The sequence below is a fragment of the Myotis yumanensis genome, unplaced genomic scaffold, assembly GCF_028538775.1.
Source record: "Myotis yumanensis isolate MYYU_CA2020_CCGP unplaced genomic scaffold, mMyoYum1.0.hap1 SCAF_17, whole genome shotgun sequence".
NCBI classification, from domain to species: domain Eukaryota; kingdom Metazoa; phylum Chordata; class Mammalia; order Chiroptera; family Vespertilionidae; genus Myotis; species Myotis yumanensis.
In genome coordinates this window covers 17,732,004-17,753,091 of record NW_027223768.1, presented here as the reverse complement: position 1 = coordinate 17,753,091, position 21,088 = coordinate 17,732,004, and the positions used below count along the sequence as shown (strand labels likewise).

At 41.5% G+C, this 21,088-nt stretch overlaps 1 protein-coding gene across 8 annotated transcripts in view; it reads right to left on the bottom strand.

Annotated features, from left to right (window-relative positions):
* DNM3 (dynamin 3) overlaps nucleotides 1-21,088 on the bottom strand; it is a 379,551-nt gene that overhangs the window by 218,112 nt on the left and 140,351 nt on the right. For 6 of the 8 annotated variants that reach the window (XM_070395789.1, XM_070395787.1, XM_070395791.1 and 3 more), the window contains 2 exons: nucleotides 20,164-20,215; nucleotides 19,290-19,319 (listed from right to left, as the gene is read on the bottom strand). In XM_070395789.1, the coding sequence (XP_070251890.1) occupies nucleotides 19,290-19,319; nucleotides 20,164-20,215 (82 nt within the window). The remainder of the gene's footprint in view (nucleotides 1-19,289; nucleotides 19,320-20,163; nucleotides 20,216-21,088) is intronic. The other 2 variants (XM_070395786.1, XM_070395790.1) reach the window with 1 other exon arrangement.

Genomic DNA, 21,088 nt, shown 5'->3' with positions numbered 1-21,088 from the left:
TGAGTTACAAATAACAGTTAAATAAAATTTGTAAAGAATCGACATTAAAATTAATTAGAATATTCTGATTAGTACATTCTATGACGTTACCGTCATTTGCATTGCAACAGGCTTTCTCACATGGAGAGAAAATAAATAAAAGAGGATTACAGCTATGCACATTGTGAGTGCATTTGGCCAGCATCCTTCAGCGACACCCATGGAAGAGTGTTCAGTATTGAACACTGTCAGCAAGTAAGCTGCTGTCATAGAAAGTTTAAGATGCTCTGGTCCAATCCCAGACTTTTGTTTTCCAACAAAGAAGCATATTTGCCACAAATGAACTTGCTTTTTCTCTGATGACGATCACCTCAACATAAGAATTAAGAAAAAACAATTCCTAATGTACCTTGTCAGATAAAAATTGAAGGAGAGAGAAATCAAGTTAAACAGTGGGATGAGCCAGGAGAAGGCAAGCATTCAGGAAAAAAAATGGTCAGGACACAAGAGGTAAGAATGTGAAGGGGAAATTAATAGAATAAAACAAAGGAAAAGTTAAGTGAGAAAAGAAGACAAAGATGAATAAAACTTCCAAAGAATGTCAAAGACAAATGAGATGGATTGTAGAATCTCTTCACAGAGAAAGACGTGAAATGCTGATTTCACCTTCAAATGTAAAATCACCACAATAAATCCGTCACCATTCAGTACAATAACCACTTACAGCCTCTTAGTATTTGAATATCAAATTCTGTTTTGAATGCCCAAGTAAACAAGAGCAAGCAGTCCCATAATTACATGACTAGAGGGGACCTTGAGAGCTGAAGGGACATGTTCTTTTGTAAGCCTTGAAACAAACCAATTTTTAAAATTTACTACCATGAATAACATCCAAGCTTCTTATGCCAAATACCGAAATGTCGAAAGTGAGACCAGCACGTGGAATAGCCCAGCCCCTTCCTTTAGTGACAAGCCTACCCTAGAGAGTGTGTCCTTGGTAGTTCCGTAAGAGGCCAGGCCTTTCAGGGTTGGCGAAATCTGTATGTTGGGGTAAGTTTGGACCTCAACATCTGGCCAGCACACTGGGTCATAAAATTAATACACGACAAGAAATAACATTATGAGGAGGGAAAAAAGGGCATGTGGAAAAGTTCTAGCCCAGCCAAGGCTTTGGGTCTTGAACTTGATCTGTGAGCAGGGCGTTTTGACCTTGGCCTTGCTTATGGGAGACCAGGCAAGTTTTTCTCAGCTTTGAGCCAAATTTTAACTGTTGCCGCCTGGGGGGAGTTTATAAACCACAGACCATGTGATATTTTTATCTTGGTGGATGACAAACGCTTATAGAGAGGCCGTGTCCATGGATGAGTAGCTGCTTCCCTGAAGGTAGTTCACATGGCAAAGGGGTACGTGGGAAAATGCTCAGAGCTGCATGGGCCCAGCTGGTCAACACCTTGGTGAGCACAAGCAACCTCAGGATAGAGGCTTGTCCTTGAACTGGCTGGCAGAGATCTTTCTAAGCAAGAGTTCAACTGTAGGGGAGACCTCAGGAGGGGGAACTAAATGTACTACTTTAAAAAAAATAATAGTTTCAATTTATTGCATACTCTGTGCCAGGAATTTTACAGAAGTCAAAGTAAGACAGCGAAGGTCTGTATCACAGAGCACTCTTGAGGGTCCAGCTGTAATTTATTAGGTCCAGGCCAGGACCCAGGCCCAGGTAGGGGATAGCAAGGGTGGGATCAGGGGCACTCAGCGCCATTCTGCACCCAGGCCTAGGGCAAGAAGGGAACTGCGGAGACCTAACCTTAATGTATGTGACTTACTTACAACTCAAGGGTCACCATCCTCTCTGGCTCATGTTTTCAAACTGGCTCTGGCTTATATAGGAGGGAGAAAGCTTCCTTAGGAGGCCTAGGCTTCTAAGATCAAGAAGTTATATAACAAGGGGCAGGATGGGAACGCACAGAGGCAAAGGAAAATAAAATAATGAGGGTTTGAATATGCTACATAGGAGAGAAAGGTAACATAAATAAGACCTATTGGCCGGGGCTGCCAAGTGCAATGTCCTGAACTTGGAAACAGACAGTGGTGTTTCAAGCATTCTCTAAGATTATCTAGATGGATTCCCCCTTAATGGTCAGTGGCAAAATTCTCTAAGAAAATATTTTCCCCAAAAAATGTAGATGTTCACAGAACAACTGAAAAAAATGACAGCCTGGGAGGGCTAAACACAGGATGGTTTTCTCTGTCTACACCCTCTCCTTCAGATCCCCTGAGTGTTGGCAACAATCAGTGATGGCAGCAGGGAAAGAGGTCCAGGAACATAAATGTTGCCTGGGATAATTGCTGTAAAGACTAGAATGTCCATTTGTCTTATTAAATTCATTGGTATGGAGCTAGTTCTGGGATTATCTTTTGTGGCCCCCTCTTTGCTTTATTTATAAATTAAAGGAAGGAAAACAAGAGAGTATTCGACTCCAGAAACCCAGAAGAAACAACCCATTCTATGAGGGTACGGCTGCTGAAGGAACCCCAAGTCCACCTGGGCCACAGACCCTCTTTGATGTTCCAGAAGCATCTTAGACTTTGCCAACTCCTTTGGGAATGTCGTCTTTGGACTTTAACTTCTGAGAACTTCATAGACATTGAGGACATGACTATTTCATTGACATTTTATTACTGAATGCAAATTAGAATGCATTAATGATATGCTCTGATAGCTGCAGAATCTTTGATAGGCTATGGGAACAATACGACTGGACATTATTTGAAACAAGAAATAAAATAAGAAGCCAACAATTAACCTTGGGTAGAGACTGGCCTTACTGGTACAGTGAATTTTACTGGTGTGCTGTTTTGACCCATTTCAGAGTCTCCTCTCCACTGGTGGTTCCAGGAAGATGCTCAAAGGAGCCATGACTAGCTTTGGAGGAGCGGCTTCAAGAAGGAAGTACCAGGACCCAGAGACTATTGATCTCTTCCTCCACAAGGGGCTGGCCACACCCCTGGTGAACCACTGGCTTAACCATTAAACCCAATGGAATAAAAGATGGAGGAAAGTAAGGAATATTGCCAAGGGGTGGGGACAGAGGGCCACTCCTATTGTTTCCTCATTCATTCCCTCCGGGAGGAGTAAAGTAACTTCTCAGATTGGTAAATCTCGGAGATTAAGGAAGTGTAGTCCAGGTCCTTTCTCTCCCTGATTCTCTCCCCTCTTCATCTTGGGAGCCAGCCTGCCTATGAGCACGTGCTTAACACAGGAAGGAAGGGCTTCATACCTACAGTTTTGAGGGATACATTTAATTCAGGAAAGTGTTCAAAGGTGTTTATCACCTAAAACACTTGATAAGCCGTCAACCAGTATCTACCAATGTCTGTGGGGGACCAGGAAATGTGCCAGGTACCCTATCCCTATGATACAATGAGGGACACCGTAAGTATGCCCTGGCGTGTCTCATCAGTGGGCTGACATGCATAAAAACCGGATACTCGATCTGATGAACTGACTTTCTGACTGGGGTAAAGAAGCTGTAAAAACAAGCAAGTAAGATGAAGCTTAGCTAACGGGATTTAAATGATAATCAGACTAAGACACAAAATTATCAAATATTTGATGAAATAGTCTTTCGTTTTTAAGACTCTTCAAAATACTACTGTGAGTGAGTTGGCTACGTGACATTTGTACGTTTGGATGTTCTTTTCATGGTTTTAACTTTCTAGGAAGTCAGAGCAGTTTCGTAAGTAAAATAGGCAAAGCTAACGACACAATTAGACTCCATTTCTAGGAATTCAAGGATGAAAACAATAGCTCACATTTACTCAACACTACTCTGAGCCAGGCATTGTGCTAAGAGCTCTGTGTGTGTCATTTATTTTAATCCACAAAATAATCCTTTGAGAAAGACAGCATTTTCCTTATGTGACAGATGAGGAAACTGCCATCGGGCTCCTGTTTCACGGCCAAGTCCACCCGTGTAACCCACAGGCCTCCCTCATAAGAGCTGACGCACGTCGGCCATTTTGTTCCACTTTGCAGAGGATTCAGCCTCTCAGCACCTGAATGAAATAAAATCTCTCTGATGGTCTGATCTCCTCAATCCACAATGCACACAAGGATGTTGGCGACAGTACTGTTTCTAGTAGCTACAGGAAACAACCTAGTTGCCTAACTGGAAAATGGTTAACATGTTATGATAGAATCCTCTCATCTGTTCAATTAAGCTGAGCAAAAGCAGCTAACCCATGACATGGGTGCGCTAACACTGGGCAGGAGCTGACTGCCTCCTAGTTGGGTTGCTAGCTGGGTGACACTGGGTAAGTCTCTTGGCCTCAATTTCCTCATATGTCACATGGAATAATAACATAGAACTACTGTATGGATCGTGAGTGGACTTAGATCAGTACCCATTAGTACATAGGGTACTATTTCAGTTATATTTGTTAATGTAAGGATAGAAAAAGACTGTCATATACACCAAAATGTTAACTATGATTGAAAATTAGTGACAAGATATGAAGCTATATTTTCTCCTTCAATTTTCCTGTATTTCCCTTATTTTCCAATAGTATTCATGCTATTAAAATTATAGGTTGCCATCACATTATTGGCTGCTTAAAACAGCAAATTCTTTCTTTTTTCCTCCCTCCCTCCCTCCCTTCCTTGGCAATTTCTTGAGATTCTCTTTACTGTGTAATGAACACAGCATGTCAGAAGACTGAGGAAGATTACAAATAACCCAGTAGTGAAATAAATCTATAGCGCAACATAAAGAGAAATAATTCTGGATTATTATTTAAGAAATCGCCATGATGAAAGAGGACTACTTTAAATAAGGAACTGCTCTGATTGACTGAAAACATATTCACAGTGTGCAAGAAAAGTGGATTGTAAATAAGGGACCTACATTTACTATTCATATCAAATCCCCTTTTTATTTGAAGATATGGCTGCCAAAAAGATAACTTCCTGTTTTCTCTGTAAAACCCAGCCTTTACCTTAAAACACCAGCATAAGTTTAAATCCTAACCACGTGAATAAAATGTAAGTTAAGCAGAACTCCAAGTTACTGTTTCACAAGAAAACCTCACTTAGGGATGGCCCCCCGCTCACTTTTCTGGGGACTGCTCCAATCTGCAAAAACTACACGTATGGTGTCTCCACCGTCTTCCACTCATTCTGCCCTATCAAAGCGGCTTCCCAAAACATCAGCCCGTGCTCACACGATGAGTGCGTTTGCCTGGCCTCTGTGGTGCACTAGGCTATTATATTATCTTGATTCTCAAAACGACTCTTAAGGAATTCCTTCCCCTTTCATTGTTCCCCAGGATTTTCCTGGCCGCCTGTTTACACATTCCTTCTTCCACATGCTCAGCTATTTCTGAAGAGCTCACTAAGAGTGGGCTGTTTATTCTCAGCGTTTACTCACCTAACCCTCTCCAGGGTCCAGGCCATTAACCATGATGAAAATCAGGACTCTACTTTTTCCACTTTTTTCCTGTGTATCTTTTCCATGTGCAGAGCTCCCTTTGAAGTTCATGGGAGCCCTCCATGTGGAAGAGATTCCCAATGATACAAAACAGAGTGAGAGCTAAGCCCATCATCCATTTCTCACGTCCAAGGGCAAAAACACACACACACAAGGGAAGAGATACCACATAATGATCAAGGCCTGAGCAGAATTTGTCTATTGTTCTAAAAATAATTCAGAGGGCTTTCTTTGAGAGAGAAAACAAGCACCTTCATAAATATTTCTGAGTTCATTTAATAGAAAACTAGAGGCCTGGTACACGACATATGTGCACTTGTGTGTGTGTGGGGGGGCACCCCTCAGCCCGGCTTGCACCCTCTCACAGTCCGGGGAGCCCTTGGGGGATGTCCGACTGCCGCGAAGGTGGGAGAGGCTCCCACCACCGTCACTGCATTTGCCAGCCATAAGCCCAGCTTCTGGCTGAGCAGCACTCCCCCTGTGGAAGCACACTGACCACCAGGGGGCAGCTCCCGCATTGAGCATCTGCCCCCTGGTGGTCAGTGCACATCATAGCGACCGGCCATTCCTCCGTTTGGTCAATTTGCATATTAGCCTTTTATTATATAGGATGGGTGAGTCATTTATCAGGGTCAGGCAGCACATTGAAACTACAAGGATCAGTTAAAAATAAAAATATTTTTTAAAAAACAGGCACAGTTCCTGAACTTCATGGAGCTTATAGACAAATGGGGACAAGACACTAAACAAAGACTCACACAGATCAATGTAAAGTGACAGCTGGATTGCTGCCACCCAGGATCAGTTCAGTACATTGAGACCTGCCCGGGTGGAAGAAGAGGTGCTGGCAGACGCTAACACTGCACTGAAATCGGAAGGGTGTGCAATGGGAGATGGAACGCACAGCACAGAAAGCAAGAGTGAGCCTCATGCAAGACAACCTGGGAGGGGAGGACAACAATGCTCGGCCGTGTAATTTATGTGAAGAAATTGGGTCTTTATCCTGAGAGGATGGAAAGCCTTTGAAGTGCTTAAAGTAGGGCAGTGACCTAAGATTGGCATCGGGACAAGTTCCTTCTTGCTCTGGTCTGGTGAAGAGATTACAAAGAAGGGAAAGGAGGCAGGAGGACAGAATCCTAAGTCACAGACAACGGTAACTTTGACAGGAGTGGTGGAAATGGACGTTTGGAGGAGTGGACATATTTGAGGAATATTTAGGAAGAAAACTATTATGACAATGATAAATTGGAAGATGGAAGATGAAGGGGAATGAGGTGTCCAGGATGACGCCCAAGGATTAATTTCTGAAGCTAGACAGGCTGTGGAGGCAAATTTTCTGAGAGAGAGTAGGAGGACGAAGGTGAGGGAGGGGATAAGTAATGAGTTCTGTCAGGACGTGAAAAGAGGTGAACATGTAAAATAAACCACCGTCTACGGAGAAGTCTCAATCAGATACACAGATTTTTGAATTGCTGACTACAGGAGTAACTGAAGCTCTAGGTATGAAAAAAATAACAAAGTGAGAGTTTGAGTGGGGAGAGAGGAGGACCTAGGACTGCATCTTAAGGAAAACCAGCAGGTAATGGCTGGGTGGAGAGGATGAACCTGCAAAGGAGAGAGAGGAGTAGCTAGAAGGGTGGGACAAAAATAGAATTCAGCATCCACAGAAGTCAACAGAAGAGACTTTCCATGGGAGAGCTGAAAATGTCTAATGCCACTGTGAGGGAAAGCAGAACTCCAAGTCAAAATTATTCTCTGGTTTGGGTAACATGGAGGTTGTTGAAGAAATAATATTCAAAACATTTAACAACTAGTATGGCAGCAGCCTGACCAGTTGGAAGGGGTGTGGGACTCAGTGCTTGAGCAGGGGAAGGAGGCCCCCTTCTGGACCAAACCTTGCCTTTAACTTCTGGATAAAGGGGAGGATTTTGTGGGGGAGAGAGTTCTGAGAGAGAAGCTCCAGCAACTGGGGGAGCAGCCAGTTGTAACTGGCATGAGAACATTCAATGTCTGTGGCTCTGCTCATATGTGCTGGCTGCACAACCTTGCCAGGCATCATTTCTGTGGCTCAGTGGAGAGGGGAAGCAGCCAGATTGGAATGGGTGGGTGACAGACTTGAAGGTCTCCCATGCAATTCTGATTTCAAATGATGACTCAGTACCTTCACAGCATCATCTTGATGCAAATACAAAACAAAACTAAGACTTGGCCAATGAAGAAAGCATATCTCAAACAGAACCCATTTTAAAGAAGTTCCTAGAGCCCAGCCAGTGTTGCTCAGTGGTTGAGTGTCAACCTATGAACCAGGAGGTCACAGTTTGATTCCTGGTTGGGGCACATGCCCCAGTTGTGGGCTCGATCCCTGATGTGGGGTGTGCAGGAGGCAGCCGATTAATGATTCTCTCTTATCATTGATGTTTCTCTCTCTCCCTCTTCCTTCCTCTCTGAAATCAATACATATATATTTAATTTAATTTTTTTAAAGATGTTTCAGGCACGGGAAGAAGCACATTAAAAGTCCCAACAGGGAGAGACCATGGAGGCACTGCCTGAAGGTCACCATGGCTAGCCCACAGAATTCAGGAGTGTAAGCGCCAAGGAGCAGGAGACAGGCAGGGAATGGATAAAAGGTGGCGACATTTGGATTTTGTCCTAAAGCCGTGGTTGGCAAACCGCGGCTCGCGAGCCGCATGCGGCTCTTTGGCCCCTTGAGTGTGGCTCTTCCACAAAATAGCACGTGCGGGCACACACGTACAGTGCAATTGAAACTTCGTGGCCCATGCGCAGAAGTCGGTATTTTGTGGAAGAGCCACACTCAAGGGGCCAAAGAGCCGCACGTGGCTAGCGAGCCGTGGTTTGCCGAGCCGCAGTTTGCCGACCACTGTCCTAAAGGGAAAGAAGTACTTTTGAGGGTTGTGAGTAAGCAAGGGAGTGATGTGTCCAGATTTTTATTTTGTCTGCACCAAAACAAAACAAAAGAAAATCCTATGAGATTTTACTGGTTTGGAATTTCAGTATAAGGTTTTAGGGGAGAGTGTTGGGCTCTGGTTAAGGTAAGTATTTTAATTACTGGTGGACATTAATTACCCATGTTCTCACCGGCCTCCTTAATCATGGCTAATTGTAACTCAGGATGCTCTGTGAGGTAACTTAATGAAGTGAGGTATGTAATGGATGAAACCCCGATTCCCATTGAAAACTGAAGAACGTAGAAGTCACAGGCATTCCTATTTCTGATGGGAAATGGAGAGGCCCTGGTAAATATCAGTCATCCAGAGCAGCTATTTTGCTTAACCTCGTAAACTAGCTGCAGATGTTGGCTCACGCAGCGAGGCCTTGCATCTGTAATTTTAAAATTGTCTCATATTTCTAAAACCTGACTCCGTATGCACCGGAAAACGGTGACATGAATTATGTAGCTCGGGAAGAGACGCACGAGAAATGTCAGGAGTGATAGGAGATAATATTCACAGCCGTGGTCAAGCTCTGAGCACAGGATGAGTGAGGGATGACATGGTTCCTTCCTTCAGGACATGGGTCCTGCCACCAGGCATCAGAATGTACCAAACGAGAGGAAATCATTTATAGATAGTTGAGTTCTCAAAAACAAGTCCCCCTTGTCCTTTCCCCCTCCTCCACTTCGCAGCAGGTCAACAGGAAGACCAGAGTTGCTGGGGAAGGAAAAGATTTTTGAAGAGACAAAAAAACACTGAAAACAAAAAAAACCGATGCTAAAAATGTCTTACCTTAATTAAGAAGATCATGTTTAGTAGACCGGGGCAGGAAACAATAAAATGACTTGCATTTCAACTAATGTTTTAGTTATGATAGTGCTTTCTCATAAAAAACGCTTATAAACAGTCAATAGAAACTCAACTTGAAACTTAGAAAAGGGGCAGAGGTCATAGGACCCCATAGATAAAGAATTCATAGGATACTGCAAACAAAGAATAAGTCGAAGACACTGGAAATGAAATGATGATGATGATGACTGAGTTTCATGCGCATATTTGTCAGGCTCATTTGTATTTATGTGCACCGTTTCCAAGTAATGCTCCATCCAGACAATATAAATGGCAGCACATAGAATAATCCACCCAAGGGGGCCATCTGTCACAGGCTCAGAGTGTAAATAACCTCACCAGGAGTCAGGACGAACACTCCAGCCAACTGTTTGGTGAGGCAAGAGCACAGTGCAAAGCTTCAAGGAATGCAGGCTCAATTAGGAAACCAGGACACTCATTTCCTGGAGAGGGAACATTCATCCCGGTGAATTCAGCCCAAGAGAATTCCCTGAGGTGAGGAATGGATTAGTTGCTGAGTCAAAGAGATTTCACAGTCACTTTGGGGGTAAGACATTTTAGTCCTTCATTTACCTAAAGCTCTACATGTTTACACTTTGTTCAAGAGATCACCTCTGATAAGTTTTACTTATTTTCTGCACCAAGATAATTAGCAAATATATACTGCTAGGCAAATAAACCACACTGGTCTTTCCAGGTCTTTCCACATTGATCTTTCTAAATAAACCACATTGGTCTTTTCATATAAATCTGAGACCAGCATTAACTCTTTCAAGCTACCAGAATTGCTGCAATTGAAGCACAAGAACAATAGATAGTATTAAAAATCATTGTTAATCTTCGTGGGTGAGAAAATGTTGGTGTGGACATAAAAGCAAAATGACCTTTTGCTTAGGAAATGAAACTGAAGTATTTAGAGATGAGCAGTCATGATGCCTGCAACTTACTTTCAAACAGTATATGTACACACAAACAAACTAGGGGTTGCATACATGGCCTTTCACAGAACTAGGCTTCCAGCTCTTTGCTATATTTGACAATCCTATATAACAAAAGGCTAATATGTAAATTGTCCCCACAGGCGGGAGCTCGACCGACCAGGAGTTAGATGTGTGCTGACCACCAGAGGGCAGCATGGCACATAGCTGCAGTAGGCAGCTGGGGGAAGGGAGGCCCTGGTAGGCAGCCAGCAGCGGCTAGGGACCCTACCCATGCATGAATTTCACTGGGCCTCTAGTTTTTATAATAAAAAGTTGAAGTAAAACCCCAACCCCATCACTTACTATGGAACAACTTTGAGAAAGTCACGTTAAGACTTTGACTCTCCATTCCTCATCCATCAAATTGGGGATAACTTCATAAAGCTCTTGGAAATATTCAATGAGACAATCCATGTACAAATCTCAGTTTTAATATGAGCCCCCCCCCACACACACACACACAGAGCACTTAATAAATGCTAACTATTAACATCGTTAGAAAACAGGAAACTGGAATACCCCTTACTCTAAAAAATAAAGAGAAAAAAAGACGTATGCCATGTTGGTGCTCAAAATTGGTCTGGCCTTTGAATAATACAAGCTACAGATGAGAAACCAACATGTGCTATTAAGCCTACATTCGCTTACTTCATGTAAAAATGAAATTTCAATATTTAAAAAATTACAATCTTCTTGTGCCATACAAACCACAGAAGCTATGAGCGACCTGCTCATATTGAAGTGTCTGGAACGAGAAGAAAAGGGGTAGCTACATGAAATGGTGACAGACTTATGAAAATAGAATTTTGCATGGACATGTAAGGCTCCTATCTGGAAAATCTGTGACCTACGACTAGAAGATAAATACATTTTTCAGGGGGGAAAAAGATTGTTCTCAAATGGGAGTATCTTATTACAAAACATCATTTTTAAAAATTATAATAAAATGGCCCAGCAATTTACACTAATGCCAGGATTAATGTTCTGACATTTAGGTCCCCTGACAATGAGACTCAAGATAAACCAAAGAGTCTGGCGTAATGTCGAGAATGGAGCACACAAGGCTGATCACCAAATTCCCGCCCCCCACCCCACCCCTGGTTTCTCCCCTAACTGACACGATCAACATGAGCTCTCTTTTCTATAAATATACTAGAGGCCCGGTGCACAAAAATTTGTGCACTCGGCGGGGATCGAGGGTCCCTCAGCCCAGCCTGTGCCCTCTCACAGTCTGGGACTCCTCAGGGGATGACCACCTGCTGGCTTAGGCCCGCTCCCCGGGGGATTGGGCCTAAGATGGCAATCAGACATCCCTCTGGCAGCCCGGCAGCCCTCGGGGGATGTCCACTTGCCAGCAGGGAGCAGGCCTAAACTGCAGTCAGACATCCTTAGCGCTTCTGAGGAGGCAGGAGAGGCTCCCACCACCACCGCTGTACTGGCAGCCATCAGCCTGGCTTGTGGCTGAGCAGAGCTCCCCGCTGTGAGAGTGCCCTGACCACCAGAGGGCAGCTCCTGCATTGAGTGTCTGCCCCCTGGTGGTCAGTGTGTCTCAGAGGTTTCAGCTCTGAGACCTCGGCTGCTGAAAGCAGGTATCTGGGTTTGTTTGGCTTCTATAATTGAAACACTGTTGCAACTCCAGCTCTGAGGCCCAGCTGGCTGAAAGCAGGTTTCTGGGGTTTGTTTAGCTTCTATAATTGCAACATTGTTTCTTAGAGTGCAGCTCAGAGGCCGGCAGCGGCAGGCGGGGAACCTTGGCTTCCTCCATCACTGGAGCAAGCAAGCCTCCTGTTCGCTTCAGCTGCCTGGCTGCCAGCCACCATCTTGGTTGGCAGTTAATTAGCATATCACCCTGATTAGCCGATGGGAAGCGTGTCAGAGGTACGGTTAATTACAATGTTTGTCTATTATTAGATAGGATATCTCAGAACACTTTCAATGAAATAGCTTAAGAATGTCAAGATGTCTCCATATTTTTTTGAGGATCGTGGGCTAAACACTCTGACTCACTTAGGAAAAGTTCTGTAATGTTACTGCACTGAATGTGAAGAGATTCATGCTTTAGGCACAGAAACTATCATTTGCCTTGGTCATAGTGATCTGGGGACATACTTATGTGTTGGGTGAATTTGGTTTCAATATGGAAAGCAATGGGCAAAAACAACAAAAGAGCTCTATTGGAAATACCTACAAGAATTTATTGGCTCCTGTTTACTTTTGTTTTCACTGTGATAGTGAACCAGGGACATCCTTTCAAAAGGACCTTCTGGTATAGGACAGGGACAGCATCACTAACAAGAGATTCTAGGGCCCCTTTGTAGGCAATGAGGTTTTACTATTTGTCCTTTGCTAAACCCTTAATTTGATTAATTGAAAGGACTGGGGTCTCTCAGTATTAACAAATAAATTAGCTTCTCTACACTGGAGTCTCAGCATATGAACTGGTGGGGAGACCTAGGCCAATAGCCGAAAGCCATTTGGTTTGTCTTTACATTCCACATAGTAACTACACTGAGTTCCACCATCTTCTTAAGGCTCCCCTGTAACTCTCACTCCCCTGGCTCTCAACAAACAGCCCAGCCCCCTGCTTTCTCAAGCAAATTGAGATAATCAGGAATGAGGCATACAATAGTCTTTTTTCCTCGCTGTCTGTGACATTTCTCTGTCAGTAGAAATTTTAATAGTATTGCATAGTCAGTCATTTTATTTTTCATTTATTCATTTATAAATATATTTATGTATTTTTATGAAGAATGACTTTACTTCATAAGCAAGATATACTAATTAATATACTAATAAGAGGAAAACTTATTCAATGGCAAAAGAATCAACCCCCTAATGGCCAAATATGGCTTATACTAGAGAACCAAGGATGGTTAATACATCTGTCAATATATATATATAATATATTACATAATTTGTTCATAATGTAAGAATGACCATCTCAATAAAATTCACTACTGTGGATTCATATACTTTCATATATCATTGGGTCTATAACTGATTCAGCTGTTTTGGAAAAACTAGAGCACAAATTCCTTAAGGAGATCATTAAATAACTATGGAATGCACAATACCATGCACCAGTAAAAGAAGTTTTGTCATCTTTGGTCTGTGTACTTACATGGAACGATCTCCAAGACACATCATTAAATGGATTAAATAAGTTCAACTTTCAATATATTTACTGAGCATCTACTATTCACCAGGTTCTAGATGTTACAGATACATCAGTGAATAAGAGAGACAAAATTCTTTGCCTTTGTAGAGCTTATAACTACTGTGTAAAATGTGTATAATATATGACCACTTACATTTTTAAAAATCTCAAACCATGTGTCTGTCTGTGTGTACATATGTGTACCTATGTTTGGGTGTGCATGTATACATATTCTGAAATGATAACAGCAGTTACACCTATAGAGATGAGTCGAATATGGTAGGAAAATTTTAGGATGTTGTGGTGTGTTGATGATTTCTGAAACTTGTAGGTAGTCCTAAGAAAAAGGGACTAGTGACTACTAACACTAGTTTACAGAAAGTAGGGAGGAAAGAAACCCTGTTTTGAATTTTTTTTTTAAATAAAGATCTTTTCTGCTTGCAGACTATAATTCAAGAAGGTTGTCTGGAGATTATAGGTGTTGGAAATCTCACACTCCAATCTACAGTAAACGCAATAGAAGACACATTTTTGGGAAACAAAACAGACAATATGGCTGGGCCAAGGAATAAGTCATCTGTGCCTCCCTCTCTTGATTCTTATAGCTAAAGAAGTAAATTATCAGTCAATATATCCTGGCCCTAAACATATTCACATCAAGGAAATTTTATCCCCACTTATCTTAGCTACCCACACCTTCTAAAGACTAACAATGTTCCACAAAAGTCTATAGCTCTCACTTGTTTGCCCTCCTCCAGCATCTGTTTCTGCTTGTTCCGATAACATCTCTGATGCTTGGGTATCATCCCCTGGCCTCTTAAACCTTGGGATTCAACATCTCATTCACTGATTTCAACCTCCAACCCTACCACCTCTTTGCCTTAATCCTGGTACATATTTCTCTAATTTCAGTAAAACTCCCAGCGCCCTGACTTGCCCACTTCCTTCCCATTTTCAGTCAACATTATCTTTTGTATTTCCTTGTCCCTGGGCACAAGCTCAGATTATATTCCTGTTTTCCTTCAGTTAGGTGAGGCCAAATGACTAAGTGAAGATCAATGGAATGGAAATGAAAATGTCATTGCTAGGCTTGTTCTTGAAAATCTCCCTCACTCATGCTTCTTTCTCTTTCTTATCTGCTAGAAAAATGAAGAGAATTCCAAAGACCATGTATGACTGACCGTGTGAAGCAGGGCTGTTCCCATTTCAATGACCTTCATGGGATTGTTACTGCAGGTTGAATTAAACTGATGTTATAGTAAGCTACTGAAATTCTTGGGTTGTTTGTTACTTGCTTGGCCTGTCCTGACAAATACATCAATCAAAACCATTCATATTAGATGACATAATCTTTTATTTCAACCTATCTCTTTAAAACTTTAACTCATCTGCTCTCCTGACCATACATGCTGCCTCCTTAAAAAGACCCCAGCTCAGGACATCAATTTCTTGGTCTGCTTTCTCTGCTTCTTGCTACCTTCTAGCTGTAGAGTAGAAGAGCAATTCACAAGACCAAGAGGACTGATACTACTTTAGTCCCCAATACTGCACAGAACCTTCTTCCTGCCCAACTATTAAACAACCTCCCCAAAGTTTCTGGACTCCTTGGAAACATTTAATACTATTGTACCTTTCCCTTGAAATAACCTTCAAGACCTTGAAATGTTCTCTTCCCTTAGCTTTCATTCTACTACTCCCCAAGTTTTCCTACTTATCTCATCAGTTCCTAGACTAATTTTAAGTTCCTCATTCTTCTGGACTCTTCTTTCTACATCATTCCTTCCATATGCTCATCCTCTGTAGGTAATTTCATGGCTTCAGCTACCAAGCATACATTGAAAACTGTAAAACTTCTATCTCCAGTGTAGACAAGTCTTGAACCTCAAACTCTACTGATGTCACTAACAGGCACAAAAAATATATCCCAAACTGCAATCACCACCTTCTTCTCCCTTTGCCCCTGAAATCTGCTCCTCCTACTTCTGCACTCCCAACAGTGGATCCCTTAGCCATAGCCTGGGAGGATGATTTAATATCCCCAAAATGATTTCTAACTCTTTCTACCTGCTAACCGTTCCTAAATGTTCCTTCTCCTATATACCTCCCATTATTAACATTTGTGTTTTCTTAACGAAATTACCTCAAAAACCTCTTCAAAAATTTCCATCTCTCTAGTTTTATTTCTCCAAACCATTCCTTATGGCTGACACACAGACCTTTCTAACATACAAATCAGACGGTAACCCTTCTTTATTGGAAATCCTTTAGTGGCTTCCTACTACCTTTGAAATAGGTTCTGTGTCTTCTAAACTCTATACATTTTTATACAACTTCCCAGTGGACTTTTATTCCAATCTCCCATAGTGATTCATACTCAACAAATACCCTTCTGATTCCAAAACTGGATTTTTCACTATGTTCCTTTCTCCATTAAGAGCACCACCATCTCACCTGTGCTTAAATCATATATCTGAACAGCACTGCTAATGATCCCCAAATGTCTCCCCAACACTCATCTCATCACACTTCCTTTGGATTCTTCCTATTTAATTCTCCCAAACTCATGAGCTTGTCCTTGAATCCAGTATAGATAGCCTGGCCCAGATCACCATAATCTCTTGTCAGCAACAGCCTCCTGACTAGTCTTCTTTTTCTAACCTTGTTCTGCCTTCAGAACTTTCTCCACACTATAAGCAGGAGTTTTCTAAAACGTTAATATGATTATGCCTAAAACCTTAAAATGATATTCTACTGCTTTAAGCATCATAAAAAAAATATCATTAATGGAGCTTAGGTCCTAGTGAAGAAAGATAAAAAATCCTATATAATAAAAGCCTAATAGGCTAAGTGTCCAATCATCCATTCAGCCAATCAAAGCATAATATGCTAATGATATGCTAAGGCCGCTCAACCACTCGCTATGACATGTACTGACCACCAGGAGGCAGATGTTCCAACCGGTAGATTAGCTTGCTTCTGGGGTCCAGCTGATCAGGACTGAGCGAGTTGGGCAAGACACACCCTGGAGCCCTCCCATGGTCCCTCCACAGCTGGCCAACCTCCCTCCCCAGCCCCAATCGTGCACCAGTGGGGTCCCTCAGCCTAGCTGTGCCCTCTCGCAACCTGGGACCCCTCGGGGGATGTCGTAGAGCTGATTTCGGCCCAACGGTGGAACGACCAGGCGCTATGATGCGCACTGAACACCAGGGGGCAGATGCTCAATGCAGGAGCTGCCCCCTGGTGGTCAGTATGCTCCCACAGGAAGAGCACCTCTTAGCCAGAAGCTGGGCTCATGGCTAGCGAGTGCAGTGGCCGAGGCAGGAGCCGCTCCCGCCTCCGAGGCAGTGCTAAGGATGTCCAACTGATGGTTCCCGAACTGTGAGAGGGCGCAGGCCAGGCTGAGGGACCCTCCCCGCCTGAGTGCACAAATTTTGTGCATAAGATGATAGTAAGACACTGGGGAGGGGTGTGTGTTTAGTTCCAATGGTCAGGGCCAACCTTTCGCAGAAATGATGTCTCAGTGAGACCTGGAGGATCGGAAAGAACTAGCCTTGAAGAAGGAAGCACTCTTCAGTTTTCTTACTTACCATCATCCTCACTGGGCTGTGAGTTCCCTGAGGACAGGGCTGTGACTTAGTCATCACTGGCTTAAACACCTACCACAGTTTTTATCACTCAGAGTGTTTCAAATACATGTTTGATGAATGAAGGGATAAATGAAATTAAGTTTAAATTTACATTTTTGATCGGTCCAACCTAAAGCTAATTGTGTACTCATAAATTTCTGTACATTTGCAGACATCAACTTATAAAAGTTGTAAGCAAATTCCTAGGTAGAAAAAAGCAATTGGAATTTAGACTTTAAAGAGGAGTTTTGCTTTCCTTAAACCCCTCTAACATATTTCAGTATAGATCCTGCATAGCAATTCTTCCAACCCAGAGCCTTAAATGCATATTGGAATGGATGAACCACTTGCTAGGATCCTGCAGAATTTTCAGCCCACCAACCACAAAAGTCGGCATCAGTCAGCTGGCTGGGCTCCCTGGCTCCCTGGCTTTGAGCCTCTTGACTGATAAATTGTATTAATACAAACCCAAATCAACATCAGATATTCAAATTCAAAAGGAAAATGTTTTCAAGACATGATTCATTTCTGCTAAGAAGGAAAAAAATAAAGGATTCCTAAACTATATTGTATTGCTTTTAATTACTGGATTTTACTTTGAAAAATAAGACATTCAGGTTCATAATCCATTACATGCAAAAAAAAAAAGTTTTTTTAAATAAATTTAGCAGCAAAACCTGACAACATGAAAGTATTTCTATGTCTCATTTAATCTATCTGGTGTGACTATTCATTTGTCTCACTACAGAAAAATAATGTATTTAATTACAGGGTGCTATCTCTGACCCCACAGAAATATGTATTGCTTTTCTAACATAAAATTAAAAAATTTGACTTTCAAGGCCCAACTAGACCCAAGAAGTTGGGATAAAGTACCTATATTGGGATAACAGTCCCCCCCAATTCTATTATCTTTGGATTTATAAAACTTTCAAAATGTATGAGCTTGGAAATACTCAGCAAAAGTAAAGTCATAAAAACACGTTAGCATGATTTGCGCATTTGGAAGTAATATAAGTGGTAACTGGTTCAGAGTTTCCTTTCAGATCTGATTTAGAGTATGCATTTATGCCACTGTTATCATTGCTTTTCCAATAAATATGTACTTCCATGAGGAAAGTTTTATAAGCAAATCCTTTTTCTGCGCATTGCAATCTTTGGAATAATGTGTCATGGCTTCTAATTTTCCAGTGTTTCATTCTTCTCATCTTATAACTTTTATTATTTTCTTATACTTTATGTGTTTTCTCCCAAAAGTTTGAAGAAGTAGCACCTACCTGCTGGGAGCAAGGTATCTGCTCTTTACAGGTCACAAACCGAGGACCTAGCTGCAAACCTCATTGTGTATATTACATCAGATCCTCCCATTCACCCTGCAGAAATCTTTTCTATTCTTCCCATCACGTAACTGAGCAAACTCAGGCTCACTTTGTCCAAGGCCATCTGGCTACTAAGTGACGGGTCATAATTTGAAGCAAGGGATGTCTAGCTCCAAAGTCCGTTTCTTCCAAAGCAACATGGAGCAAATAACTGGCCCATGCTCCCATTTCATCCTCCACTGTGCGTAGATGGAAGGAAGACTTTAGGGCTGCTTCATCCATGGTAGAAATGAGAGTAGAATCATTCCCCAAAAAATGATTGTTAGAATTTGACAGGATCTTTACACTTTCATAAAATGAAGATAGAGTATCTAGTTTTAAAAGATTCAACTGTAAAGCAATATAAAATTGCAATCAATGTAAATTTGGTTTTGTTTTATTATTTTAAAAAAATAACTACAAATAATTGGAATTTGGGGAGGTTTATCAGCGAATATAACAAATCAGATGTTCAATATTCACCCACCTTGCAGGAGCGTCATCGACATTTATTGGAAATAGTATTATACAAAGGCTTACACCATATAACAACATAGCATAAAAGGACAGAGATGGAGATCATTAATGATTTTAATTATTTTAAGGCCCATTAAAATTAGAGAAATACCAAAGCACCCACAATGTTAAAGGTTTATTATCACAGCATTTTAGAGTTTACTAGTTCATACCTTTCAATCACAGCGAGTTATTAGCAGTGAAGGGATGAACGCTCTTAAGAGGATTTTTATTTCAATGATAGGGTGTTATGGACAAGACAACCTAAGTTTAAAAAAAAATTAGTAGCAAGCGCTAGTTGAGTTAATCAGTTAAAGACAAAACTGTGCCCATGGGAAGCTAAATGAAAAAGCAACAGTAAAGCTTACAGAACTTAGCTCGTACAATTTGCCTTGAAGGCGGAAGATTGGTTCCCTGAAATAGCAAAGAATTATATGCTTTAGTTCAGGAAAAAAGTTTTTAAAATAAAGTCTGTTATTACCTCTTCTCCTTTCAAAACAATGGGAAAAAAAATCTAGAGCAGAGGTTTCAATTTGTTCAATAATTGTACCTCTGCATTAAAAAAAAACAAAAAACAACACTTTAAAGTCATCATTGTTTTGACTTGAAAAGAAATAACAATGCAAATATTCATTATCACATAAAACATAAAAGCAGCAGCAAACTATTGGAGTTAATGCAATCTCTGTAGAGCGCTATTAGAAACAGCGGGTCAGCCCAAAACGCAAAACTCAAAAGATCAGATCTTCTGAGGAATTCACATCTTTATTAACCAACAGGAATTGGGTGTGGCAGCAGTGAAATGCAACAACTGCCTTCTCTGTGAGCTGTCCCTTCACTGTTACCAAGCTGTGCGAACGTGTGAACTAGTCAGCAGCATCAGAAAGCTCATGCAACTATTCACCATATTTTAACCTTAAACTGACTCACAGATTTGGTGTTAAATCAAGCCTACTGGTAATGTAAGCAAGCAAAGTAGGATATAAGGAGTCAAATTTGAAAAACAGAGCAAATAGCAAAGAAGTTATTTAAAATAAATCAATAGGGTTAACTGCATAGTGTAGCAAAATAATGAGAAGAAAGGAAAAAACAAACAATTCGCTCTAAAAACTTTAAAAGCCAAAACAAAACAAAACTGAAAGCTGCATTTCCAACAAAATTTGCACGGGATTAATTTGCATTTTTTAATAGTCAATCAAGCAATTTAGTTCAAACTCACTGGGGCGTGCATGCACTAATTCTTTTAAGCAATTCCTACCTGATTTCCAATTGTGTTTTTCTTGTGAACCTGACTGCTCCTCTGCTGAGCACTGAGAAAAGCAAAGGAGAGCAGCACTGAAGAAACGTGTAAGATTTTTTTTTTCTGAACAAGTAACAGATACTAAAATATATACAGGCTTTAAAAAAATGTACCAACAACTGAGGCAGAGCTAATATATCAAAAATTCAGGACACTGTTCTGAAGCAAAACCAACTCAGTGGAACTCTTAGTCCCAATTAACAGTCACAAACCAAAAACACAGTAACACCACAGGAAGCATAGCTGCACCGCTGCATCAATAACAATAGGAGTTAAGGCAAGTATTCGGGACGTCCCGCAGGTGTGCAGAGTAGATGTACTGAAAATGAACAGTTAGTAGTTATTAAGTATATGCCATGTTCCAAGCGCTTTACAGATATTAGTGATTTTAACTAACTTTACCCTGTGAAGTAGTTACTATTATTATTTTCGTTTTACAGATGGGGAGACTGAGTCACAGGGTAGCTAAATGGATTTCCCAAAGTTACTCAGCTAATAAGTAGTTGGCCTCCAGATCCCAAACTCTGTGACATTTTACAATCTCATTCCTTTGAATTCCACTATATTCTGACAACTCCCATAGAACAAAGCCAGCTTGACCCATCTCCCCAAATCTAGACTCATATACGTTTTTGATAACTCAACATCGCCACTAGGATGTCCACAAGGCCCTACTCAGCTACCCCCACCCTCCGCTCTTTGAGTCATCTCCTCCTACTCTCCAGCTCCCTCACTGGAGAAGTTCAGCCACACTGATCACTATTTTTTTAAACCCACCCAGCATATTCCCATCTCAAAGCCTTTATGCTAGTTGCTCCTTCTGCCTAGGTAAGCTTCCACCAGATATAAGCATATTTCCTGACATCGCCTCCTTCAAGTCTTT